Consider the following 27,727-nt stretch of genomic DNA (forward strand, 5'->3'; position numbering starts at 1 on the left):
GAAAATTCAAGGTTCTTTCTGTCTTTCATATTTAAGCAGGTCTCAGTATGTACTACAATTCAAGTCCGTTGCGGCTATAAGGCTGATTCTCACGTGACAAATACTCCTCAACCCGCGCGGCCCCCCTCTTACATATGTATCAAGTCGGCAACAACCACTCTGTTTCTACTGTGACGTTTCCCGATATGCAGGTCCAGTGTTTGACCAAACAATGAACGAGGCTGTACAATGACCTTGAATCTCTCACCTGAACATCATACGGGCTACTTTGCAAACACCTAGCCCGGATCAACTTGTCGCTCCAGGTCGCAGCTATAGCTCCGCCCTCGACATTCATCGGTATTGCGTGGCTTCTAGACAGCTGGTCCAATCGACCTACTAGCTGCCCAACATGATGCAATGGTCATCATTCATGCAAAAGGCTCAATCACTGATTGATCCGGCCAACTTCAACATTCCATCCCTCTCCTCATCCGACGACAATCCCTCAAAGGCCTCTCTCTTCCGCCAACAATTCCGCCTTCCCGACTCCCAAAACCCCCTGCAAGAGATCACCGCTGAGCTCATCCTTCCACTCCCAAGTTCCTCGTCCGGGTCTGGAGAAACATCACGTCGGGTTGACAAGGCAGGTAATCGATACACGGGTCGTTTGCATGTCAGTGAGCGATTCATATGCTTTTCCACACAACCAACAAGCTTCTTGCCATCGTCCACATTGAGTGCATCCACTAGCTGGACTGGTCAGACGCACGGAACAGGACCTTCTGGCAATGGTTTCACTATACCCCTCTCATGCATTCGTCGGGTCGAACGACTGCACAGCGAGACGAATATCTTCACTCTGGCACTGACAACATGGAATGGTTTGTTGAATAAGAAGAAGGAGGATAATACTGGAAACCAACGTCTCATCCTACAACTCGTTGGTAGCAGACAGGCCAGCGAACGTTTTTGCGACTGCTTGAAGAAGGGTTTACGGGAGGGTATCAAGGAGGTTGACAGTTTACGAGCAGTTGTGACGGATTGCTACTCGGAATACTTGCTGTCAGGGGCCAAGCAATCTGCGAAAGAGGGCAATGACCCTGATGCTCGACCGCCTCCTGATGCCGGATTGGGTATGCTTTTCCGTTATCCTGGTGACGCGCGCAAGCTCCGAGACCGTAGCAAGATGAGACTTTGGGTTGAATATTTCCGAGGTAAGTCAAATCCAGTTCACCCGCAAGAGAAGTTGTTGACCTGGATTTAGAAAATGGGCGTAATGTAACGCTTGTTCGTCAACCAACATTCCACAAACTGATTCGGGTCGGGTTGCCTAATCGTCTACGTGGAGAGATTTGGGAGCTCTCGTCTGGATCTCTTTATCTGCGAGTTCGGTCTCCAAAACTTTATCAAGAGACACTAAACCAGTTCGAAGGTCAAGACTCCCTTGCGATCGATGAAATCGAGAAAGACTTGAACCGAAGTTTACCGGAGTATCCGGGATACCAGAGTGAGGAGGGTATTGGTCGTCTACGCCGAGTCCTCACGGCCTATAGTTGGACCAACGCGGAGATTGGCTATTGTCAAGCTATGAACATTGTCGTTGCCGCATTGTTGATGTTTGTCTCCAAGCTCTCATATTTAGGATTCATTGTTAACGCGAAACAGATATATGTCCGAGCAGCAGGCCTTTTTCCTTCTCTCCGTGCTTTGCGATCGGCTTCTGCCTGGTTATTACTCCACCACCATGTACGGCACACTCCTCGACCAAAAGGTGTTCGAGTCCCTGGTGGAGAAGACGATGCCCGTTCTCTGGGAACACCTGGCCAAATTCGATGTACAGCTCTCCGTTGTTTCTCTGCCATGGTTCCTTTCTCTCTATATTAACTCAATGCCTCTGGTATTTGCATTCCGCGTCTTGGATGTATTCTTCCTAGAGGGTCCCAAGGTCTTGTTCCAAGTGGGTCTCGCAATCTTGCGAATCAATGGCGAGGAACTCCTTGAAATCCAGGACGACGGATCATTCATCTCTGTGCTTAAGTCATACTTTTCACGCTTGGACGAATCTGCGCATCCAAAGTCGGAGAACCCCAAGCTTCGAGCCATTACCCGATTCCAGGAATTGATGGTTGTCGCTTTCAAAGAATTTTCTGGTATCACACACAGCACGATCACAGAGCAGCGTGATAAACATAAAGATGCTGTGTTGGAGAATATCGAAAATTTCGCCAAGCGCACTTCCATCCGGAACCTTGGACCTGAGAGCAAGCGCCTCAGTGTGGATGATCTTGGCACCATTTATGATCGGTTCTACGAGACCTTGTATCACTGGCAACAACACCAAAAAGTATTGGAAGAGGAGCGGAAACGACAAGAAAAGAAGAAGTCTGAACGTTTCTCTATTCTTGGTCCCCCCGCAGACAGGGAGATGGGCCGTGTCGGTCTTGGACCCAGCCCTACTCATATGGACTATGATGCATTCCGCGAATTTCTAGCCGCGACTTCGAAATGGGCCGTTTCCGACACGCCAGCTTCGGCACGAAAGGATTCTGCCAATAGCTACGGCAGTTTCAAGGGTAATAAGTCGTTACTCTGGGCTAATCGACGCCAACCGGCCGATCATGAATTCATGCAACGTCTCTACCGCAAATGGTCTACTGACCCTGAAGAAGGATTGAGTCTCCAGAATGTTGTGAACGGCTTGGCACGCCTCAAGGGATCACCAGATATTATGAACAATATCAACTACTTCTTCAATCTTTATGATGATGGCGGAAACGGTCAGGTCGATCGTGAGGGGATTCTTAAGATTTCAGAGGCTTTGCTGTTTCTATCACGCCGTGGTTTCGAGGGTACGATCACCGCTACTCAGTCTCTGGAGGATCTGAACAGCCCTCGTGATCGCGATCTTGCAGAAAAGAACAGCCTCACTACAGATGAGAGATTCCTTGGAAGTGTGAGCGCATTCATCCGCCGCTGCTTCGAATATGCCGACCCTAGCCATCCTGAAAATCAGAAGGCTTCCCAAGGCGATGCCACCACCGAGGTCACGGAAGGGCTCGATTCCTTCACTATTGGTGATGACGAGGAGGAAGATCTGATCGATATCGACGGAGACTCCAGTACCAAGAAGCCGGCAAAGACCGACACTCAGACAGAAAGCAGTGAACAGAATCGGCCAAGATCCGAATCCGCAAACCCTGCCTTGGATCCAAACAATCCTCTTCACATCACTCTCCCAACCTTCCGCATGGTTGTTCTCGCCGACGAACTCCTCGAACAATTCTTCGAATCTTATTTCCCTCAGTCCTTCCATCTTTCCGATCACCCTCACCCTGCCGCCCTTGCCGCATCGTCATCACTTTCGTCCAACCTCACAACATTCTCCAATATCGGTAGTGCACGGCCCTCTCAGCTCACCGCCAGCTCTGGCGCTACGGTGGCCGGCGCATCAGGAGGAATCGTGCCCCCAGGGAAAGGCCTTCGCGGCGTCCTCGACAATATCGTCACTGACGGTATTCGTATGGCGGCCGAAGTCAAGAAGAGAATGGACGACGCACAGCGCGATCTCGAACGCAGTGCCCTCGGCCGTGACGAAGAGGATGACGAAGACGACGATGAAGAATACACAAACCGTGGTGCATCCGCTGCCGTCATGGCTGGTGGTATCTCCAGCTGGGGTGCCGGTGCGTACGGTGCGGACAACGAGCGCCGTGGAGTTCGAGAGGCAGATCGTGATCTCCTGGAGGGAGCTGAAGTCGAAGCATCCTCCCTGCTTGATGGCAAGCCGGACGCTGAATCAGCAACTAGCAAGACTAGCCATGCTGCCGCGCCCACAGCGACCCCGGATAATGATCCTAAGGTCGTCAGCAAGATTGTTGAGTTTGAATCATGATGATATCCAGTCTATTCTCTCTTTTTGTATTGCTGGGAACGAGCTTTTGTCTTGCTATATCCCTTTGCCTTGTTCATTTGATTCTTCAGCTACCCCTTGTGCAATTATACACTTGCCGTTAGAGCCGATGAATGTAGATAGTCATCTATATCAATTAAATCTATATGATCTCTCACGATCTACACATCAGATGCAAATTCCAAGACTTCCGAGACCAAAAGGAAAGCAATTAGATTAGCCCTAGCATATAGGCAGAGAAATTTCCGTAGGGTGATTTATTTCAAGAATCAAGTCGAACAGTCTGAGATTGTTCTACTAATTTTAACATTGTCATGAGTCGTGAGATGTCACACTAACATTTCTATGTACAATCATGTCATCAAAACAGCGCTCGGAAGACAACTCATGAGAAAAAAGAGGTGATAGTAGTAACATAAAAGGCTCATTAATGCCTGCCCACCCAGGAGACAATAGAATGGGGAACAAAGAATAGTGGTTGAAAAGGGTATAAATTAACAAAATCAAACACAAAATAGGAGTGTCCGTGAAGGAGAAGATGGAAGGAAAGGAAATAAATGCCAATATGCCTGAGTCGAGCCGGCCAAGCAAGAAATTGAGCAATGTTCAGACCTGATGAGAAGAGGATTTCTTCGGAAATGCGATTAATCCTTTTGCCCTTCATTTTCAACTAGCTCCAAGACGATTTGGCTGCGTTCATATTCAGGATGTTGCATGCAGATCTTGACAGTGTGCTGGTTCGTCGAGATGCCATTGGCACCATTGAAGCTGCTCTGAGCCCCAATACCACTTGCATTGGCCTGACCAAAGGAACCGGGCAACTTGCTGCCATCGTCAAGACAGACGACATTATGACCGGGTATGACCTGTCTCAAGCGACCATTCATTGCATTGCGAACCTCAACAAAATCGTCATTGAAAAGAATAAGGAACTTGCCATGAAGACAGGCGGTGTGGGCACTGCCCACGAACTCCATTACTACGCTACGCGAGACGTCACCATGCTTGTTGACGTACACAGCACATTCCTCATACGCAACAAGGAACTCGCTATCGCTGAGCCGGTACATGCCGAGCGGGCGAAGATCTTTGATGCGGTGGGCAATGCCGTGCAGCGTATCAACTGCGTCGGGTGTAGTTTCGGAGCGGAAATCAGGGACAGACCAAGATTGCTTCTTGTCCAGGGTAAGGACTTCAATGCCACGCTGGGTCGAAATGGCGAGGGAGGAGTGGAACATGTTGATACCGTAGCTTTCCGCGGGAATATAGAATTCGTCGTATTCACGGAAGAACTCGGTTTGTGAGCGTCGCGACTGGAATAGTCGACTTTTGCTGGATGATGACTTCTGGATCACGGGCTCGAGAACTTTAAAGGTGGATGATAGACCGTCACGTTTTTTGTAGAGAACCAAGTATCGGTCCTTCATGCGTCCCGCCGCGAAGAACCCTACTTCGCGATTACCGGACAGTTTTTGTGGAGCCCGCCGAGCGGAGTCTTGTGACTGAGTTGTCGCATTCCCATTCGCAGGGCAAACCACGTCAAGATGGTATGCGATGAGAGAGCGATCGGCGATAAGAAGGAATAAATTGAACTCTTCAAACACAGCGATTTGAGTGACACGCATAATGGGAATTGCCTGTATGAAAATTTGTTAGTATTGAAAAGGCAGAATAAATCTCAAAGTTAGTACCCACCCGATACCAGCCACGAGGATTGTTGACATCAGACATGTATACTCCATAGTCGGTTCCAATTGCACACATCATCCGGCCAGGAGGCTGTTGAAAGACCGTAGCACAATTGACGGAGGTTCTGCAGATTGGCGTAGGCCGAGGCCCAGAATCCTTATATTGCTTCTCGACCCCCTTAATTGCACGATGGAGAGGCGTTCCCTTAATGGTGACACTCTTCGAGCCAACGGTCTGATCACTATAAGCAAACGCGGTGTCCGCGAGAACGCGCAGTCGGAATGGCTCCGCATTCTGAGAGAACAAAGCCGCAGCATGCTTAGTCTTCGCCTCGATGATTTTTTGGCACCATTCAGCACGGCTTTGAGCAGAGAAAGCATACAGAATATAGGTGCCATTCTTTCCAAGATGCTTGATCTTGAACGGGTAAAGAATCTTATCATCTTTCGAGTCAAGGCTTGCCGTAGGTCCATTCAAGGCAGCTCCCGGCCCCGCCTGGTTCAGACCAGCCTGGGCAGGCGCAACAGTTGCAACGCCCCGCATGGATGATTTGACCACTGGATCGTCATTGGTACTCTCCAGTGCCAGCAAATCCATGGGAATGGGAAGCTTAGACACATCATACCGTTCGTACTTTATTGTTCGAGATGGGTCTCGTGTGGTAAATGATTTCGCAAGAACGAGATAGTGGTCGAAAAGAATGGCATGGGTGTCAACAAGGAATCGCGTCCGGGTTCCAGGGCGTTGGAGATCGCCGCGGAAAACAATTTCACGACCCAGGTGTTCAAGATTGAGCTCAACTTCCTTCTTCATCTCTGGTCGCAATTGCAACTTGGCCGAAAGTTCGATCAGATCGGCCTTCTTGTTCATCTCGCCAACTTTATTATCACATTCCAAGGCCACAATCTTGATTTCCTCAATGGCCTGTGCGACATTGAACTTTTCCTCAGAATCCTTAACCATATTCTTGTGTACAGTGGCAAGTAAAAGGGTGTATCGCTGAATTCGCGTGATCGGGGCCTTGAGGAAAGTGTCCCAGCTTAGTCGATTGGACTGCTTCTGTTCGCGAACCTGGTTGAGGAATTGCTTGAAATGGACATTCCGCTCGGCTTCCTTGCGCACATAGTAGTTTGCAGTCGGGAACGTGGCAGCATAATCAATGTAAACAGTCTTAGCTTTCCGAATCCATTCTCGGAAAATATCGCTGAATCCCGCGATAAATGGACCCTGTTCTTTTTGACGATACTTGAGCTGCGCCAGCAAGAAATCCTCATTGACCTTTTTGACTGCGTCGACCTTACCAAACACATCAGACAAGAATCTGGACAGGCGTTTGGGAGGGATAATTGGAGGATTCATGTTGGCTAGTTGGTCACGGTAGAGCTCTCGTAGAACATCCAACTGGCCAATGTACGCGTCTTCGGTGGTGACAATCTCGTGCAAGTTGTTCTGGCGATCAATCTCTTTTTTAGGGTATGACTCCCAGGTTTCCTTAGGGACCTTATAGAAAGTCACCCAATCCTCGATCTTCTTTTGAGGTGCCATCATCTGCGCTTTCAAGTTGACTTTTTTCAATGTCCTCATGCAGTGGTGAGAATAGCACCTTCCAAATGAATCTGTGTCTTGGATGTGCAGTTCTTGCTCATGCAACTTGGGCGAGTAACAGCCAGTGCCAGTGATTTGGAACAGAACACCAGAAAGAGTTCCCCTGCTGAACTTGACCCATTCCTCTTCTTTCACAAGGGCTCCCTGCCCAAGCATGCTGCCAACTACACGGGCAGCGAGAGTCTCAGCATCCGCAATATTCATGGTTGGGACCTTGTGGGTAAACAGTGCAACAATAGCATCAACAATAGCCTGCTCGCGAAGATCTGTCTCATCCTCACTCAAATCCCGGACCCAGGAAAGGATGGAACTAAGAGCCCAGGGTTCAGTGCATTTCTTGAATTGTTCAGACGACAGTTTGGCAGGAGTGAACTTCTTGCGACGACCAACAGGGATATCTGGCAGATCAAGAGCCATTGAAGCAGCCGCTGCGGCTGGATCAACCTCGGGGAGGTCTTTGTTGTGAAGCTGCCAGAGAAAGTCCTGCTGCTGCTTGTATTTTTCTCGGTCCGCATCGGTCTTTGACCTGATAGGAGCATCAGTACGAGGTCCAATCGGGGTCGACAAAGATGACGATCGCGGGACTTGGGATGGACTAAGTAAGGGCTCTCCATATGAGTCCGCAGACGCCGGAACGGGGGGGTTTCTATACTGTGAGTGAACCTCATCCTGCTCTGATGGCCGATACGTGCCGGCGGGCATTAGATGCGAGTGAAGTGCGGCGTTTCCAGCTGGCTCGACAGGAGCTGGGGGTAATGGACGCATGCCTGGATGAAAGAACAGATCTTCATGCGCTGCGCGATGCGGACTTTCTTCTCCAGACTGACCCTCTTCTTGCTCGTAGCCTTCTCCTTCCTCGCCATAATCCCAGCTCATTCGACGACCATATTCTCCCGGGGTGGCGAGCCCACCTGTTCCTCCCGCGTCAACACGCGCATTAGGTGGAAGATGATGCATTCGAGCGGCATATTGATAAGCGATCTGCGGATGGTCGTATTCTTCGTAATCCCCTCGTTCAACGTAATCCCCCCGTTCATCCGCAGACATGTCAGAGCTCCTGAAAGAGTCTGATCGGCCCGTCAAGCCACCACCACTGAGAGGATCCAGATATTCCTCGGGGTTGTATAGGTGCTGGTCTCCATAATGAATATTTCCTTGATACCCACCCTCATAAGCTGCCAGATCATGACCGCTGAATTCGTTCTCTGGTGCCCCAGCACGAGGGGAAGGACCTCGAGTGGATGTAAAGGACCCGCGTGAAATAACGGAAGCATCTGTCTTGCGCCGAGCTCGTTGGTGCTCTTCCCGCGCCCTCTCTTGTTCCTCAGCCTCCTGCATCATAGCTAGACCAGCCTCGGCCTCTGGATCACTACCAAAGTCCTCGTCGTCTCTACTCTCGCCGTCCACGTTCTCGTAGCGATGCGTATGGATCTGCGACTCATCTGGTGATAGGCCTAAGCTATGATGTGATGTTCGCGAGCTGTGACGCCGAAAGCTGGTCTGCGTATCCATCACCGCGTCATTGATTTCTTTCAACATATCGTCGCTACTCCGAGTGTCTGGTTCGGTGTCAACCGGTGGTCCCGGAAGAGGCCTGGCCTGCGGATGTCTTGTCAAAGTATCCGTTCGTCGCGGAGGTAGAATGGGCAAGTCTTGCTGTACGGGCGGGATAGGGAGAGAGCGGCCAGCATGGGATACACTGGGCCGCTTATTGTAAATTCCATTGGTTTGCGGTTGATGTACTGGAGGTGCGGGGGGTTGTTCATCGAAATGGCTATTGAACGGCGGTATGGAGGGGTATGGAGAATCGGTTCCGAAGCCATGGGACACAGGCAAGTAAGTCTGGGGCAGATAAGTACCCGCGGGAGAGTTCGAGGTCGCGTATGATGTTGTTATCGGTGATGAAACTGTCTGGTAGGCAGGCGAGGCGGCCGTCGTATACTGCTGGCTTGACGCGCCAGGTGACGACCCGTATGGAGAGCGACCTCCATAAGGGTGATCCGGCGCACGGGGTGGAGGCATTGGCGGTAGTTGGGAAGGAAAACCGTATGATTGTGGGGTTGGAGGAGCCTGTCCGTACGGCGAGGCCTCACTAGGCCGACGCGCGATCGTTGGAGAAGAGAGGCTAGCAACGGCGGCCGGCTGATAAAGTGCTGGATTGTATGGTTGATGGCTAGAGCTGGTATAGGAGGCATTGCTGGAAGCGGCGTAGGACGAGGGATTATAACTTAGGTTTGGTTGGGTTTGAGATTGCGGAAGGGCATATTGTTGCGGATTATAGGCAGGTTGATTCACGGATTGGTATTGGTACGACATGGCGGCGGACTGCGATGCTGCGCGGGTCGGCGACATACGCGACGTATCTGGGGAAGGTTGCGAAAACCCGGTGTATACGGTGTTCGCGCCATCCTCATAACCCCCATATGCTGGATTGTAACTCCCTTGCGCACCGCCGCCTACCTGCCCACTGCCCACGGAGTATTGGGCGTTGGCATCGGTCGCTCTCGTATTATGTGTTCGAGCGGCATTGAAGAGATGGGAGTCATCGCCGCTATTGAAGCTGGGCATTCGCCTGGGCTGCTGCTGGCTCTGCGTGGGATTTCGTTGGGGTGCATAACTTTCGTAGCGACCTGACGATGGTCTTGAGACCGGGGGGTTGCTGGGCTGGCCGTAATAAGCCTGTTGTCCGTTGGGATGCGCCATCGTCCAGCAGTGTCAAAAGTCGCCGAAACTAGATTCCAAAGAGACTCGTGATCACTCCGCCTTTTTCTTCCACTCTCTCCCCGAGGAGCAGACGAAGGCCCAAGTCAGAACGTTAACGGAGACACGGCGGTAGCGAAGGAGCTGCGGGAGATCTCGTCCAAATGAGGGGAGGGCAGGTGAGGTCTGCCAAGCAGCTCTCCCTAGGCATTCCTCGAAGAGTGAATGAGCGGGGAAAGGTGGTAAAAGGGGCGAGATTGAAAAGTAGCAATTTTGAAGAGTAAAATGTAAGAAATATGATCACAGCGAGGATTCCATCGCGTGGTTCCAGCGCCCAAGCGGAGCGAGACCGGGGATTTGGGTTATGGTCCCTCCCCACCGCCAACCCCTGTTAGCTAATTCTATTTATTGTACAAGGCTGAACATTTAAAATCTAAATTTATATAAAATTCGGAATGATTACATCTCAACCATTGATTCTATAGTGCGACCTTCCAAGGTTGGTCTGTGGGGAGACCTATTGGGCACGATGTTTCAGGTTTTGAGCCTCCAAACCCCCCTATGGCAATTCTATGAAGCAAATCTCTTATGTCGTATTTCATTATGCAGCAAGTCCCTTTTTCAAATGCACTACTAGAACAGTGTTATTTTTAGGATAAGCTGTAAACTTGAAACCAGGTGCCAGGTGGGGGCGATGGACATGACAGTTTTCCACTGGAAACCCCTATGTTATCTTCGTCGAAGACCAAGTCTCGTGCTCTTGATCAAATCGTGTTTGCAATTCCTCCCACTATCCCTTATTAAGACTAGTGTTATATAAACTATTCTGGATGAGCGTTTTGAAGGATAAACACGACCTTGGCGCTTACCTCTGCTTTAGACCCAAATCCATGGATCGTTTGACTTTTGAGTTTAGGGTATAGGCCGGGATGTGCCATCCCGTTCCATGTGTGCCTTCCGAGATTCAAGGCCTCACAAGTTCATTGGCCAAGATGTATGTGCTATTTGAAAAATCCAGTGCTCAAAAGACATATGTGTATCTACTTAGACGGTCACACAGTTTATCATCAAATCAAGATCAAGTATCGCTCAGTACAGTTTCCAGACCCTGGATGAATCGCCGAATTTCATCCTCGCTTATAAGCTGACGATTTCCCTCAAATTCAAGCTCGAGTTTCCCATCTCGAGGAGTAGCATATATTTCAGGTCGATTCCGGGGCAAAACATCAGCATCGTAGAACGAGATCCGACTCGCTGCCCCAAGGAAAGTGAACTCAACATCATCTTCTTGCTGAAAGGCTGTTCGCCAGCCAAAATCATTTACTGTGGCGGGCCAGTAAGTGCAATTCCGAATAATATCTTCCATACCAGCAGTTTCGTATCGGGAATCCTCGACGAATTGGCGCTGCAAATCTAACGCAATACTCGAAAGCGTAGCGTTGGAATCGACCTGAACACTGATAGGAACTTCAGTCATCGTTGGGCCAACCACATTTTGTAGACTGCTTGGTAGCATCGACCGGCCGGTGATCAGACGCCCAAAAACAACGTGATCCTGGCGAAACTGGCGGGATAGTACCATGGCACACGCGGCGTGGAATAAAGTTGCCGGTGACACCCCTTCGATTAGCTCACCTGAGGGTAAGGCAATTGTCCTTTTGATCGTCATTCGGTCATTGGGAGAAAAAATATAACTGGAAGAATTCACCCGACGCCAGCTGGGAGTGGGAGCATGCTCAAGTCGTGACGTCCAGTAGGCCAAAGCGTCTGCCTTCTTGTCACTCATGTATGTGATATACTGAGAAAATGTGGGCAGGGTCACCAGAGTGTCGCCACAATAAATTGAAGAGAGGGTGCGAAGTACCATATCCCAACTAAAACCATCGAATTGAGCGTGCGAGATACGAAAGATGAGTCGGTGATGACCTAGAGGACTCCTTATTGCCATGAAGCGAATGAATGAAGAACCAAGCGTTCGGATTCTTTTCCGATCCATTTCGCAAATAGAATTTACGAAGGCAACCATGTCATCCTTTTCACTCGCTTGGAAAGTGTCATAGGGGGGACTGAAGTGCTCGAGCAAGACTTGCCAGAGTTGGCCATGCGCTTGGATGAAAACCGTACGAAGAATATCGTAATTGTCAACGAGCTTGCGGCAAGACTGCTCCAAGTGTGCGAAGTCAACATCAATTGGAAGATCGAAAATCCAATGTGGCAATCGACTGGGAGGGTCTTGCAAAGCATCCATGACTGCAGTCCTCTGGAAGTCGGTACAAGGAAGCACGTCGTGGATATTTCCTGCCCCTGGTTCGAGTACAGGGTCAACAAAGCTGGCGAAAAAGGCCTGAAGATCATGCGGTCCAAGGAATGCGAATGGTTGGCAAAGCGGTAAAGCTTCTTCCATCGCAGTTTCCTGCACCAGGAGGGCGAGTTGTGAAAGCTGTGGTGCACTGAAAATGTCCGCCACTGTCAGGAAGAGCTTTTCCTTTCTTGCTGCTGATACCAGTCGCATGGCTGCAATAGACTCTCCACCAATTTTAAGGAAATTGCTATTGGCGTTGATGCTGTTCATGTCTACCCCCAGTACTGCTGACCAAAGCACCTGTAATTTCCGTTCAACGGGGTTAGTGGGAGGTCGATGTTCCTTTCCAAAAGACTGTAGTTTTGCGAGATTCTCCAATGTCTGCGTAGCCCCCAGTTGCCGCAGAGCTCGCCTGTCCGTCTTATCCGTGGTTGTCATTGGAATCTTTTCTACAGGAATGTAGGCACCCGGAACCATGCTAAAAACGAAAATGTCAATATCAACAGCAAATAACGAAAGCCCGAAACGTTAGAAGATACATACTACTGTGGCAGGCAATTGAAAAGTCTATCCTCCAGACCATCGATCAGACGCGCCATTTTTGATAGTGTATCCTCTGAATTTGCTGCTCCACCAGAGGCCAAGGCTATAAAGACAACCAGAAGAGGACTGCCGTTGCGAGGAGTAATGATCTCTGCTGCAAGACCACTACATAGACCAGGGTGACATAGATTAGCTCGAATATGGTACTCGACCTCGGTCAGCTCAATTCGTTGGCCTCGAAGCTTAACCATGCCATCTTTACGACCTAAGAACTGCAAAGATCCATCTGAGTTGTATCGAAGCAGATCTCCGGTTTTGTAGAGAATGGCTTGACGGCCCGGACGACCGGGTGCTCCCTTCAACAACCAGGATGGATTGTGGATATAGACTGCCGCAGTCTTGGAAGAGTCGTTAAAATAGCCTTGACTAACAGTAGGGCCCTCTATCAGGAGCTCCCCAACGGCGCCAATAGATGCCAGGCGATCAGGATGATCTGGCTGCACTAACCATGTTCGGGCACCATAAGAATGTCCCACCTGATTATTGAGCCCACCTGGCTGAAGGATCGTGAATGTGAGAGCCTGTGCACACTCCGCTGGACCGTAGATCCCAATAACAGCTTCAGTCTGCCTCCAGCGAGCAACTTCGGTAGTGGGAATAGGCTCACCCCCCATGGCTAAAGTCCGGAGCCCAGGAAAGCTCAAAGGCTCCAAAGATCGTACTACCGAGGGCGTAAAGTAAGAATAATTGCATCTCATGCGATTGAAAGCACCTGCAATGTCATTTCGACGTTCGGATTCTGCAGGAATGCAAAGGCAGCCTCCGCAAATCAGGGTTTGGAGGGTGTTTGACCAAGAGACGTCGAAGCTATACGAAACAAAGTCAAAAACTCGTGTTCCTGGCTTAATACGCAGCATATTTGCCTGATGGATTGCAGCAGATGCGAAATTTTGATGTGTAGTCACGACGCCCTTCGGTGTTCCTGTCGACCCACTAGTGAATACCACTATAGTTCGAGAAGTCAGTTAACTCATTGAATAGACAAGATAAATGTTTTAAACCTACCATACAACACATCGGATGGTTTGACAGTTGGCAATGATCGTATAGCAATGCACAAGTCGAGGTAATCCTGATCAATCACAATGACTCGAGCATCGGACAAATGACTCGCCAATATGGATTTTGTAGAGGACGCCAGAATAAACCGAGGTTTGACTTGCTGGACGATGGAATGTAGTCGTGCTTTTGGTTGAGTAGAATCCATCGAGAGGCAAATGGCTCCGGACTTCATCACACCCAGGACGGCGACAGGATGCCACATTGACTTATCAAAGCAAAGTGGAACCACGCTCCCGATACCAAGGCCACGGGCAATCAAGACCGAGGCTAGGCGAGTGGAAAGTCGATCTAGCTCATTATACGACAAATTGCCGTCCCAGGCGCAGATAGCCGGCTTCTCTCCATGACTTCGAGCAGTAGTGGCAATCAGGGTATGAACGCATTTCGGGATGGCTTGCGGAACAACGGCATTCCAATTCCATAGTTCTGCGAGATCAGGGCCACTGAGAGTTTGAATTGAACCAACAGTCTGTGTTGTGGCTACACATACTTGACGCAATATGTGTTCAAACTGTGAGGCAACTCGTGCCATTTGTATCGCGTCAATCACCTTAGAGTCAAAGCTGAATTCAAGTTGTAGTCCATTCTCCTCCGTGAGCTGGCACATGATCATAATAGCATTTGGATTGGAGTTATCCAGATCTTGAGTGACAGAGACTAGTTCTCTTGGATATTCGAAGGGTCCATCAGGATATTCAACAAACCGGCTTTGACTTGGAGGCTGAATAACTAGAAGAGTATTGAATTGGGTCCCACGATTAGTATTAGCATCAATCTGACGGATTGAGAGGAGCTCAGTCTGCTCATAGGGAATCATGTCAATTGACTGCTTTTGGACCCTGGCGAGAAGATCATCGACGGATTCTTCAAAATCAAGTTTCACTCGGACAGGCACCGCGTTTATGAGAGGCGCTAACATGCGATCCAGGCCCGGAAGAAAGGTTTGTCGACCAGTAACCATTGCGCCGAAGACAATGTCATCAGAGTCTATGTAACGAGCAGTAAGAATGGCCCAGGATGCACGAATGACTGTGGACGTAGATATGTCAGATAACACGGGGAAAAGGCAGCAGAAAAACCAGTCAGACTAGGGATACATACTAGTAGATGGAGTGAAGTCGCACTGCGACCAGTGAAAGGTCTCGAGTTTGCGGTGCACTGTACTATCTGCCTTAGGTCGATAATCTGCATGAGGCAAAGCTGGAAATGAAATGGCCTCGAAGTCTGCGAACTGATGACTCCAAAATGATTTCGCCTCTTCCACATCAACACCCATTACATACTTAATGAAAGCCTGGAACTGTACTGACGAAGTATTCACATCGATGAATCCACTGTACGCTTTGGAAACCTCGTTCATTAGAAGATCTAGGGAATAGCCATCATACATCGCGTGATGCTGGGTAAGCAGGCAATACCGCTCATGATCACTTTCATGTTCGATAATTGCAAGCCTAGTCAATGGAGTGCCCAGACCTATCGGCCTAGTTTGATGTTTCCGAAGATATTGCTGGAGTGGTTGGGTGGTGTCCCAATGAAGCGTTTCATCTACCACACCCTGAACTAGCCCCTCTATTGGGCTATCAACGATTCTAGAGCGGAGAATAGGTGCGGAGGCTCTGCTCACATTTTCCCAGGCATCCATGAGACGTGACTCGTCGACATTCTTCCTCAGCCTGACTAAGACCCGGGCGACATATGAATTGGCCTGCTTTGCAGTCATGGAGAGAAGAGACTTCTGAACGCCAGTACATGGGAAGATGTCTTGAATTTGGCTCTCATGAACTTGGCACTGACTAGCAAAATCGGCCAGAATCACGTTTTTCTGTGAGGGTTGCTTCAAGAGAGAAAATGCCATGACCGGATCCACCTCTTGAGTACCTGTGAAGGGCATATCACTCACTGCCCGTATCATCTCTGAAAATAGAGGCGTTGTAAGAATGTCATAAACTGATAACACTAGACCTTGCGCACGAGCCAAAGAAGCAAGTCGCATAGCCGAAATAGAGTCACCACCTAGGCGGATAAAACTGCTTTGAGAACCAATATTTTCGGCAGATACACCAAGGACCTCTACCCACAAACCTTGCAGTTTTATCTCAGAGGGTGAGCTCAGAGACGTGGAGCCAGAAGAACCATCATTGCGTGAGAATGCCTCCAAAGTCAAGCCGGATCCGATATCACGCAAACATCGCCGGTCTAGTTTACCACTCGGGGCCATAGGCATAGATGCCATTGCGATAAAAGCTGCAGGCACCATATGGATAGGTATCCGGATAGGTAACTCTGCTTCGAGATAAGGAATCAAAGCAGCCAGCTGTGCTTCCTCACAGCTGATATAGGCCGCGAGCATCGGCCGCCCAATAGCTGTGGGCGTTATAACCTCTGCTACTACAGTTGGAGGAGCCTCTGGAAAGAAGTGATTCATCAAACACTGCATTATGTGGTGCTCAACGTCTGCAAGCTCGATGCGTTGCCCGCGTAACTTGACTTGGGTGTCCTTACGACCCACAAATACGAGGTTTCCGGTGATCGGATGGTATTTAACAAGGTCGCCAGTCTTGTACATCCGACCACGTCGCCCCGGCACTGTGCCATCGGGAGAGCCATTGACCAGCCAAGAAGGACTTTCGATCTCCTCGATGAATGCCGCTGTTGTCTTCTTTTGATCTTGATAATATCCCTGGCCGACTAGAGGCCCCTCAATGAAAAGCTCACCCACAGTCCCAAGAGGAGCTAGGCAGTCTTGATTTCCCGGATCGACCACCCACATAACCGTTCCTATGCCTTTTCCAATGGAGGAAGCGGCAACGGCCTCCTTCAGGGGTATCCTATAACAGGAAGTCATGACTGAGCATTCTGAAGGCCCGTATACTTCAACTGTGTTGACATTTGCTGGCCATCGAGCGAAATCTTCTGGCAGCACTGCCTCGCCTCCAAGAAAGAGATAGCGCAGAGTAGGAATGCGATCTGGGTCTATCAGCCGTGCGGTAGATGGAGTTAAAAATATGTGGGAAGTGTCGAACCGCCGGACGCTCTCGGTCAGGTCACTTTTTCGTTCTTCCTCGCTGGGAATACACAATGTACCACCGGCATTCCATACGTGAAAAACACACCAATAGACTGCATCAAATGAATGAGAAGAAAAGTCGTACAGGCGTGTTGCTTGATTCATTTCAAGTGCGGCTCTCTGATACACAACGGCACTGCTGAACTGTTGATGCTGGATCAGACATCCCTTTGGAGTCCCGGTGCTACCACTTGTAAAGACAATATACAGAAGGTCTCTGGAAGAGACAGACGGTAAGGTTTGGCTCTCAACCTTTTCATTCAATCCATCTGACTCGATGAAGGATGATCCTTTCCCTAAGACCACTGGACAGGCCACCCATCGAGTACAGCGCTGTTTCTGTGAGGTAGAAGAAATTAGGAGAGTAGGCTGCAATTGTTGCAATATAAGGTCGAGGCGAGAATCTGGTAATGAAGGGTCCAAGAGAAGAGTAGCTCCTCCAGCCTTGATCACACCTAGGAGGGCCACCATGACATACAAACTTTTTTCAAAGCATAGTGGTACAATCATGTTTCTCTTGACCCCCATCAGCACCAAACGAACTGCAATTCTGGTAGATAGCAGGTCTAAATCACCATATGTCATATTACCATCCCACGCAGAGATAGCGATCGCATCTGGCTGGCTTTGCGCGACTTCTGTGATCATGTCATGCATGCATCGATCTACAACGTTTGGCGCCGTTGCATTCCAGGCCCAGATACAATTAAGGTGAGAAGTTGGCATCATTTTGACAGTGTTCAGCCTAGTATGCGGCAGTGTCTGTGCGCACAAGCTTCGTAAAGTGTCCTCTAGGTGTGCTGACATGACTTGAATGGTATCTGAAGAAACGACGAGTGAATCATAACAGAACTCAACCTTCAGCCGATCAAAGTCCAGATTGCAGACTACCAATAAGGCATACGAACTGAAGCTGTGGTATCGGGTCGCGTCATGTGTGTCGCCCTGAGAGACAAATAGGCCAGTATTGTCCATAGTATGTTCGGGTGGTTGAATCACCAGCAAAGTCTGGAAGCGGCACGCAGTCTCTGCAAGAGTGCTGACTTTTCTAATATTTGACAAACCCATCTGCTCATGGGGAATCATGTCTCGCTCTTGATCTTGGACAGATTGGAGGAACTGTGAAATAGTTGCGTCGGTAGGAATCCGCACTCGGATGGGGACCGTGGCAATGGTAGGACCAGCAATCCTTTCTGTGCCCTGGATAGGGGCTTTACGGCCCATAACGACAGTTCCAAATACCACGTCAGAAGACATCGAGTGCTGAGCACAAAGTAGGGCCGTTGCTGAACGGATGATGGTGGATGAAGTGAGCCCATCTTTGCGCCATTTGATATCCTTAATCGTCATAGTTCGAGTAGAATCTGTGCATGGTTGGTAACTAGAGGATGGAAGCAAAGGAAATTGCAATGCTTCACATTCCTTAAATTGTGTCTTCCAATAATGGGTCCCGGCTTTTTCACTCTGGTTGCTAATATATTTCACAAAGTTTTGGAACGGGCACAACCGAAGAAGTGTTTCCCCATAATACAAACTTTTCAGTGTGCCCATGATCATGGCTGAAGTTGGTCCGTCGTAGATAGAATGATGCATCGTCAATGCAAAGTACCAGCGATCTGAGCCGGAAAAATTGCCTGTTCCATTGTTGGTCGCAAACAGCCCACAACGCATGAGAGGGGATCCCAAGCCCATTGGGAACTGCCGATCCCAGCTCAAGTAACCTTGCACGCCATCGGCCTTACTCCAGCTCAATTGCTCTCTGATCACGACTTGAACGAATCCTTGTCTAGAAAGATCGACGATCCGCGTGCGTAGGATAGGGACAAGACGAATTAGCTCTTCCCATGCATGCTTGAAGCGGTCGACATCTACTGAAGGGCCGAGCTCCTGTACATTTTGGCTGGTGTAATCCCCACCGGACTTGACCGTTAGCGCCAATAGACCGGTTTGGAGGGCGGTGCAAGGGAATATATCTTCAACATCGCCTTCTTTGACGTCGCAGGCTGATGCAACCTGGCAAAGAATGAGCTTTTGGTCTAGACTCTGATCCAAGAGTGTGAAAGGCTCAATAATATCATCTGGCACATCCTCAAGTCTTTCCAAAAGGCTTGCCATCTCCTCAAAAATGGGATGTTGCATCACGCCGGCAACAGTGAGTACCAGACCATGTTGACGAGCTGTGCCTACTAAGCGCATGGCATCAATAGAATTGCCAATCTGCAGGAAGCTGACGGTGGTTGAGATAACCTCCACGTCTATTCCTAGAGTTAATGACCACAGCTTCGCTAGGGTAATTTCTGCAGTGGTCACTGGTGCTCGTCCCGTAGACTCCTGATTTGATGGGCTAGAAGAGGCGGCAATCTCAAGTAGTCGTTTTCGATCGCGTTTGCCATTGGTAGTCAAAGGAACACTCGGAATAGCGATATACCACGAAGGTACTGCATAGCGAGGTAAAACGGCTAGTAATTTTTGATTGAGTCCGGTTGTCAGTCGCTCTATATCCTCGAAAGTAATGACGAATGCTACGAGCATTACTCCACTTCCACCTGATGGTGTAATGATATCGACAATAACTTCAACAACATCCGCTGGGCTATTGATATATCGTTGAATCTGAATTTCGACCTCCTTGGGGACCACTAGTTGACCAAGGACTTTCACCTGTGAATCCTTTCGCTCCAGAAAAATCAAGTGGCCGTCGGAATCAAATCGAGCCAAATCACCGGTTCGATATACAGAGCCCTGTATTTCTGCATGCGCAGAGAGAAATGCTGGAGAGTGGCAGAAATTACTTTCCGTGAGAAGGGAATTTCCTACATAGCCACTGGCGCAAGCAGGCCCCTGTACCAGAATCTCACCAATAGCTCCATATGGGACGAGTCTGTGGTAGTTTTGAGGGTCTACGAGCCAGCAGCAGCAGTCGTTTATATGAGATAGGACACTGCTAGACCAGGAGTCCCTATCTGATGCACAGACGGTGACTGCAGGAAACTCAGCTGGGCCGTACCAATTACGGACAGCGCAATACCCTTTCCATTTTTCAACATCGGATTCAACCACATTTTCACCACCCATAACGATTGTGGAAATACTAGGTATATCCTGTGGGCTTATCAAACGAGCTGTAGATGGAGTAAGGAAGACCCAGTTGGCTCCGAACTGATTGATCGCAGCTGATATGCCGTCGAGGCGCTGAGCTTCCGATGGGATGCAAAGCGTAGCCCCGTGCGTAAGACACATCAGGGTCTCCAAGGTAGCAACATCAAAATCGTAGGATGAGAATTGAAACACGCGAGACGACGCGTTCACGGATAGCTTCAATGCAAGCTGTTCTGTATTTGCGGCCAGGGCTCGGTGGCTCCAGAGAATATGTTTTGGCTCGCCTGTACTACCAGACGAAATTAATATCGTAGCTGGACTTTCCATTTCAAGTGCTGGTAACGAGTTCGTCGCTCCTTTCAGCTCCAAAATTTGTTCCACGGTAATGCATTTAGCATACTTCGATACCGTCCCCACACGTTCAGGAGAGGCAAGGGCAAGCTGCACTCCAAGATGTTGAAAAGCACGACTCATTCTCTGCTCAGGTATGTCGGCTGACTGCAGTAAGGTAACTGCACCAGCTTTCCACACGGCAATTTGAGCCAGTGGCATGAATCGTGATTTGGCAAGGCATAGAGGTACTATGGAACCCTTTGTTATACCATGAAACATCAAATTGTGCGCGATCAAGGTAGATATTTGGTCCAGCTCGGCGTATGTGAACCGACCATCCCATGCGTTGACGGCGATTGCATCGGGTTCATTCGTTGCACAAAATGCAGTCATGTCGTGTACAAAGATGGATGGCTCTGGAGGCAACTGCCCATTTTGAACCCAAAAGCGCTCTATATCGAGGTCACTTGCTGTTTGGATAGTGTTCAAAGACACAGTGCCAGGAGAATCCGTACACAACTGCCGAATGATAGTCTCTAGCTGATAAGTCATGTTCCTTATCTGCGTCTTTTCGACAACGTTAGGATCAAAGCTCATCTGCACGGCGAGCCCCGAGCGAGTAAGCTGGCAAATCACCATGAGGGCATATACATTGAAAGGATCAACACCCAGAGTGTCTAAATTGGAAGATAGGCTGCGGGCTTTGAACAGTGGGCTATCTTCATGAAGACTAGTTCCTGCATGAGTGCCAGTAGGTATTTCCGTAGGGATTGGTTGAACCACCAACAAAGTCTGGAATAACCCAGAACTTTCGTTTCCATTGGCCTTGTAAATTCTCGGCAAACCGTATTGCTCATATGGCATAATATCAAGTCCATGGTTCTGAACATTTTGAAGGAATGCTTCGACATTACTCTTCCAGTCGATTGACATAGCAATTGGAACCGTCGCGATGGTTGGCACAACACAGTTTTCAATACCTGTCATATTTGCTTGTCGCCCACTAACAGTAACTCCAAAAATGATATCCTCACAAGCAATATATTGTGATTGCAGAATTGCCCATGCTGCGCGGAAGATGGTTGATGGTGTGGCACCTTTTGCAGGCCAGTCCAGGGCGATGGAATGCTCGAGTACTTCACTAGCTTGTGGCTCATACAAAGTATAGGGCAGAGTAGGGAATGAACGGAAATAAGCCCGAGAAAGCTGGGCCTTCCAGAAATTATCTGCGTCTTGTCGATCTATCTGGCTCAAATGATCAATGAAATGCTCAACTCCAGTGACTGTCCTTCCGGATTGATTATAATACTGCGCCTGTAGTTCTTCAAGAATCATTGGCAGTGAGTTTCCATCATACAGGCAGTGATGAATTGTGAAAATGAAATTGTGGTCGATGATGGCTGCATGGCAGAGCTGAGTCCCCAGACCCATGATCTCCATCTCATCATTCTCTAGGTACTGTTGGAGCTCTTCGCCGGATCTCCATGGAGTGTCCTCAAGGACGACCTGTAAGAGTGACTTTCCAAGGAGGTCCACAATTCGGGTTCGCATGATAGCCAATTTGGTGACTGTCTTTGCCCAGGCGGATTTGAGTTGGTCGGGGTCGATGTCTCTTTGCAGTGGCAGAACACTGCGAGATACATATCTCCCTTGCCTTTTTACTCCCAAGGCAAGCAATCCCTCCTGAAGCGCTGTACACGGATAGATATCAAGGACTTGACTTTCCGCTACTGAACAGGCTCGAGCGACATACGATCGACAGTACCCCTTGTCGATCCCCTCGGGTAAAAGCGAGAATGCTGGAATGGCTTTCAAGCCCACATTCCCCTCAATCCTTCCAATATTCTCGGCCATATTCTCCAACTCGGGAGTATTGAAAACATCTGCAACAGTGAGAGAGAGGCCACGATCACGGACCATCCCCACGAGACGCATCGCGCTGATGGAGTCCCCTCCCAAGCGTAGAAAGTGGTCGGTCGCTTTAATGATGTCCATCTCAACACCGAGAACATTAGCCCATATTATTTGTAACATCTTTTCGTTGTCTGTGGTCGTTTTTCGGGTTTGCTTTCGAGTGGGCTGCATATCTGCCAGCTGCGCGGATGTGAAGGAAGCTCCGATCTCTTGTAATCGTCGTCTATTTGTTTTCCCCGTTGGCCCAATGGGAAGCTCGCTGAGGGGGATATAAATCCTTGGAATCATGTAAGATGGGAGAATGCCGGTTAGGTGATTCTCCAGGGCATCGACTGGCCATACATGTCGAATATATGCTTGAGGATCTTTGCGGTAGGTGTCGTCAGTAGGAATAACAAAGAGAGCCAAGCTCTCATTACCCCTTGAAAACGAAATGATCTCTGCCACAAGCGTTGCTATTTGGCCTGTTAGAAATTCTTGTATGCAACGCTCTATCTCACTCAGGTCGATTCTCTGACCACGGATCTTTCGCTGTGAATCATTGCGGCGCCCTAGATACGCGATAGAGCCTTGCGGGTTATAGACAACCAAATCACCAGTACGATAGACGGGGCCTGATCGACCAGGAGCCTTGCAATGTCCATTCTCGAGCCACGACGGCGAGATAAAATTATCTTTGTTCAATGCTGCCTCATTGACTCCAGCATACTGAGCGAGGATTGGGCCCTCTATGCACAGTTCGGCCACTGCGCCCACTGGGGCTAACAGGTTGGGGTTTTTTGGATCAACGAGCCATGTCAGGCCAGCATTACCTTTGCCAATCATACCCGGGTACCAATTATGGTGCTCCACATGGCACGAAGTAGCCAACGAGGCTTCTGCTGGTCCATACCAGTTGTACACGGCTTTCTGTGCGCGAATCCAGCGAAAGGCAGTCTTACGCTCGAGTTTCTCGCCTGCAAATACTATCGTTTTCAGAGATGGCAAATGAGTTGGAATCAAGGTTTCTGACACCGTTGGCGTTAGACACATCCAATTAGCATCGTATTCATTGATTGCATCCACCAGTGCGTTCGTCCTATCTGCCTCGGATGGAATGCAAAGGCAAGCTCCAACAAACAAACTTGCCAAAAGCTCCACAGTGCTCACATCGAAATCGTAACCAGCAAATTGGAATACTCGGCTGTTCTCTGTGAGCCCAAAGGCTTTAGCGGCGGCTTGAACATTGGTAGCAAGAACCCTATGACTCCACTGAATAGCTTTTGGTGTTCCTGTAGACCCTGAAGTAAATAGGAGAAGAGCAGGGTCGCTGGGCAGATGGCGGCGAGGCGAGTATTTGACAGCTCCGTGGCCAGCATTGCTCATCGTGGTCATTTCATCAATACTGACGACGGGGATTAATCTGTGAAAAGAAGATGGACCGAGCAATGTCGATGTAACAGCAATCTGGGGCTTCAAGTTCTCAACAACTTGCAAAGCGCGGCTTTTAGAAACAGGAACAGACATGGGCAAAACAACCGCACCGATCTGAAGAGCTGCAAGCATCAAAACGACCTGCCAGGAGCACTTCTCGGAGGCCAAAATGATAATCGAACCTGCGGCTACTCCCTCATGGCGTAGCCGAGCAGCCAGGGATGTTGACCATGATTCCACTTGGTGAGCCGTTAAACGACGGTCCCATGCAGATATCAGGATTCGCTCTGGTTTCAAAGCATTCCGCCGTTGAATAATGTCAGTGACAGCTTCAAATTCTGTGATTGGTCGGGCTTTGTTCCACGTCCAGATGTCAGCCAGGTCTTCTTTAGTGACAGCAGTGATATCACACAGTTTCTTCCGAGCGCAATCCTCAGAGCATAATTGTCGCAACAAATTTTCTAATTGTATTGACATTCGCTGGACCTGGTCAACTGCAACAGCGCCAGAATCGAAGTTGATTCTCAATTCTAGTCCGGACTCCTGCAATTGACATATAATCATCATCGGGTATGGGTTGTAAATGCCCGCACTATCAGCATTTTCCTCCTTACAGACAATTTCAAATGTGCCAGGCTGATCGGAGCTTTCAACCAAGCTGCTCGCACGACTAAAAAGACGGTCGGTCTCTTCACTGTTTTGTCTCTGCCGTAGCGGCTGCACTACTAGCAGAAGCTGAAAGAGATTTGATTCTTCAACCAATCTAGAAATATGCTGTAGTCCAAGCTGCGCATGTTCAGTATAATCTACTGTCTCTCTTTGAACTTGTTCCAGCCAGCTCGCAGCAGTTTGATTCCAATCAAATTTGGCCCGGATAGGGATAGTCGCGATTGTAGGCCCCGCAATTCTTTCGATTCCGGCAACAGTGGCCTGGCGTCCGCTGATGGTTGTCCCATATCTGATCTCATTGCTATTGGTGTATGAAGCCAGTAGCAAGGCCAACGCAGCTTGAACAATTGATGATGGTGTTGCACCCGCATTGACCCACGGAATGTCTAGCACAGCATGGCTGAGGTCAACCTTTTCTCCCGGCTGATATCCTGCAGAGGGGAAACTTTTTGCCTCAGACCCATTGGCTAGGAGTTTCTTCCAAAAGAGTGACGAAGCTGCCTGATCTATACCTGTCACATATTTCACAAATTTTCGAAAGGGCAAGAGGGGCGAAGATGCCATTTCTTGGCGATATTCGGCCTCCACAGCATCTAGTATCAGTTTTGTTGACCAACCATCAAATATCGAATGATGTATTTCTATGATCAGACAAGGCGACACACCCAGGATAATACCAGCACGACACAAAGGTTTTCCCATGCCCATCGGGATGTAGTCATGAACGAAGTTGGTGATATGTTCAAACCGATTCAATGTGACTGGACACTGAACTACAACTTGAACAAGTCCATGCTCTGCCAAGTCGACAATTCGTGTTCGCAGAATATCTGCTTTGTGGACAACTATTCTCCATGCATTTTCAATCATAGAAATGTCTGCGTGTTTAGGAAGCTGGAAAAGGTTTCGGGCAACGTTAGGAACAGACGATTGGTTTGGATGAGCATAGCTTCGGGCTGTGATGGATAACATCCCCTGCTGAAGAGCCGTACAGGGATAGACATCCCGAACATCCGTCATATCAACTCCACAAGCCCTAGCAGCTTCCTGGCGCACTTTCTCAGTGTTAGGAGATCCGGCAAGAAGGGAAAATGGGGCGATTGTTTCTGTTTCAGGAAAGACATCTTCCCTTCTGATTATTAAGGCAAGATCACTCAATACCGGAGTTTTTAGCACGTCTGCCACTGTGATTAACAGGCAAACTTGCCGCGCCGCTGCCACTAAGAACATTGCTGAGATTGAGTCTCCTCCTAGGCGAATGAAACTGTCTGTGGCGCTGATTTGAGCTGATGGTACATTCAATACCTGAGCCCAAAGCTCGCAAAGTTGCTTTTCTATGCCAGTATGTGGCTCACGGTATTCTTGGACTGGCAGGATAGTCAGTTGCGATCGAAGAAGCTGTTCCCAACATAGTCTGCCTCCCAATTCTCGTAATATTCGCCGATCTACCTTGCCCGTGGCAGCCACGGGTATCTGGTCAACCGGGAGGTAGATACTGGGAAGCATGAACGCCGGCAAGACGGTAGGTAAATCGCGAACCAGATTTCTCATAGTAACCACAACTTTTTCAGTGTCCTGATCTTTGATTTGTACAAATAGTGCGAGCAACCCGGTCTCACTTCCCGCGGGAACCAAAATATCAGCAACTATCGTCAGAGCATCATTAAGACATGCGCGAGCATGATACTCCACGTCGCCAATTTCAATCCGCTGGCCTCTGACTTTCAATTGCGAGTCATCCTTTCGCCCTAGGAAGAGCAGACTTCCGTCAGGACGTGTCCTCACAAGGTCTCCGGTCCTATATAAAGAGCCACGCCGTCCAGGGACATGAGCGCTGCCAGACAAAAGCCATGGTGGATCACTGATAAAAGCTTCATTGGTCTTTTCGGAGTTGGACAGGTACCCTTGGCCAACCATGGGCCCTTCGAGGTATAATTCTCCTGGCAAACCCGGAGAAACAAGTTGGCTGCTGTCATTGGGATTCACGATCCAGAGACAGAATCCCACTCCTCTCCCAATGTCTGGTCGACCTTCTTCGCATCCACTGATCCGTGAGAATGTGCACTTCCAGGTGCACTCCGTGGGGCCATATGTATTTAGCAAACGAACTCGGCCGGCCCATTCGGTCACATTTTCCCGATACGGCATCTCACCGCTTAGCAGTACAGTTTGAAGTGTCGGCGGGACAAGGCTGATTGTCCGTAAGACAGTTGGTGTGACATTGATAAGAGTGGCCGCAAAATTTGTGATAGCAGCTGACAAGTCATTCACCATGTCTTCCTCGTTCGCGATGCAAAGACAGCCGCCAGCGCACAAAGTATGAAGCACATTGCTCCATGCCACATCGAAGGAATAGGGCGCAAAGTCAAAGACACGAGAACCTGGGTGAAAGCCCAAAGCCCCTCCTTGGTGATACACAGCACTTCGCACATTAGAATGGCTGATGCACGCCCCTTTGGGCTGGCCGGTAGTTCCGCTGGATTGAATTAAAGTCAGCAATTGAGATCGAAGAGAAAGTACAAGTAAGCTTCTTACGAGGTGAACGATATGTAGACTAAATCTTTTGGTGACACCTCGGGCAAATCGAGGATCCGGTCTTTTATGGTACTGATGATCCCCAGCAAGCCGTCGTCAAGTTGAAAAGCGGGAATATCGCACAATATCGAGGCTCTATCGCGGGTGCTCGGGCAACATAAAATTACCTTTGGCTGTGCGTGCCGAATAATAGATCGCAATCTTGCATTAGGATGGGCTAAATCAAGCGCAACGGCTGCGTGTCCGGCTTTCATGATACCCAACATAGCCACGCACGTCCATCGCGATTTTGGGAAAAGAATGGCCAATGATGACTTGGGCGTGATGTTCATTCCACAGAGACGATATGCAACGTGGTCGCTCAGGGCTGAGATTTCAGCATAGGTAAAATCCCCATCCCACGCACAGACGGCCCGGGCATCCGGCTGTCTTTGCGATACATTGGTGATCAAGTCGTGAACACAGCCTGAAATGGACTTTGGGAAAAGATAGTTGTTGGCCCAGATCTCATCAAGCTCTTGGGAGGAAGGAGGCGAAGCATCGGGAGCATCTGGTATTGATAGTGGGGTGTCGCTTGTGGTTGTCGTGTTCATTTTGAGGGGTTACCAATATTCCTGGTTTACAGCAAAATGTTCGTATACGGTGAGATTGGCAGGGAAACGACTCTTAAGCTTAATCACGAGGCCTGGAGGGCTCTTGCTGCACACCGCCGTAAGCCCACAGGATTGCACTAGAATGATCCTTCACGACGCTAATGCATTATGGACCATACTCCCGGTAAAGGATACCGGTGGTCTTATCAATTCTACGCCACCATTTTCTTTTGGGGTCATTCGGCCGG

General features: G+C 49.2%; 3 protein-coding genes across 3 annotated transcripts; 1 reads left to right on the forward strand and 2 right to left on the reverse strand.

The window, feature by feature from the left end:
• Positions 1-391: 391 nt before the first annotated feature.
• Positions 392-3,874, forward strand: N7484_003141 (GTPase-activating protein; the record flags this gene model as incomplete). Its single annotated transcript, XM_057113561.1, has 3 exons — positions 392-1,196; positions 1,247-1,598; positions 1,648-3,874. The coding sequence occupies 3 exons, from the start codon at positions 392-394 to the stop codon at positions 3,872-3,874; spliced, it is 3,384 nt and encodes a 1,127-aa protein (XP_056973701.1).
• A 662-nt stretch (positions 3,875-4,536) lies between these two features.
• N7484_003142 (putative Rho guanyl nucleotide exchange factor) lies at positions 4,537-9,889 on the reverse strand (the record flags this gene model as incomplete). The annotated part of the gene is made up of 2 exons (XM_057113562.1): positions 4,537-5,529; positions 5,588-9,889. The coding sequence occupies 2 exons, from the start codon at positions 9,887-9,889 to the stop codon at positions 4,537-4,539; spliced, it is 5,295 nt and encodes a 1,764-aa protein (XP_056973702.1).
• Positions 9,890-10,964: 1,075 nt separating this feature from the next.
• Positions 10,965-27,479, reverse strand: N7484_003143 (non-ribosomal peptide synthetase; the record flags this gene model as incomplete). Its single annotated transcript, XM_057113563.1, has 5 exons — positions 10,965-12,666; positions 12,732-13,737; positions 13,797-14,882; positions 14,955-26,827; positions 26,887-27,479. The coding sequence occupies 5 exons, from the start codon at positions 27,477-27,479 to the stop codon at positions 10,965-10,967; spliced, it is 16,260 nt and encodes a 5,419-aa protein (XP_056973703.1).
• Positions 27,480-27,727: the final 248 nt, after the last annotated feature.

This window comes from Penicillium longicatenatum, assembly GCF_028827895.1.
Source record: "Penicillium longicatenatum strain IBT 33135 chromosome Unknown contig_2_segment0_segment0, whole genome shotgun sequence".
NCBI lineage: Eukaryota > Fungi > Ascomycota > Eurotiomycetes > Eurotiales > Aspergillaceae > Penicillium > Penicillium longicatenatum.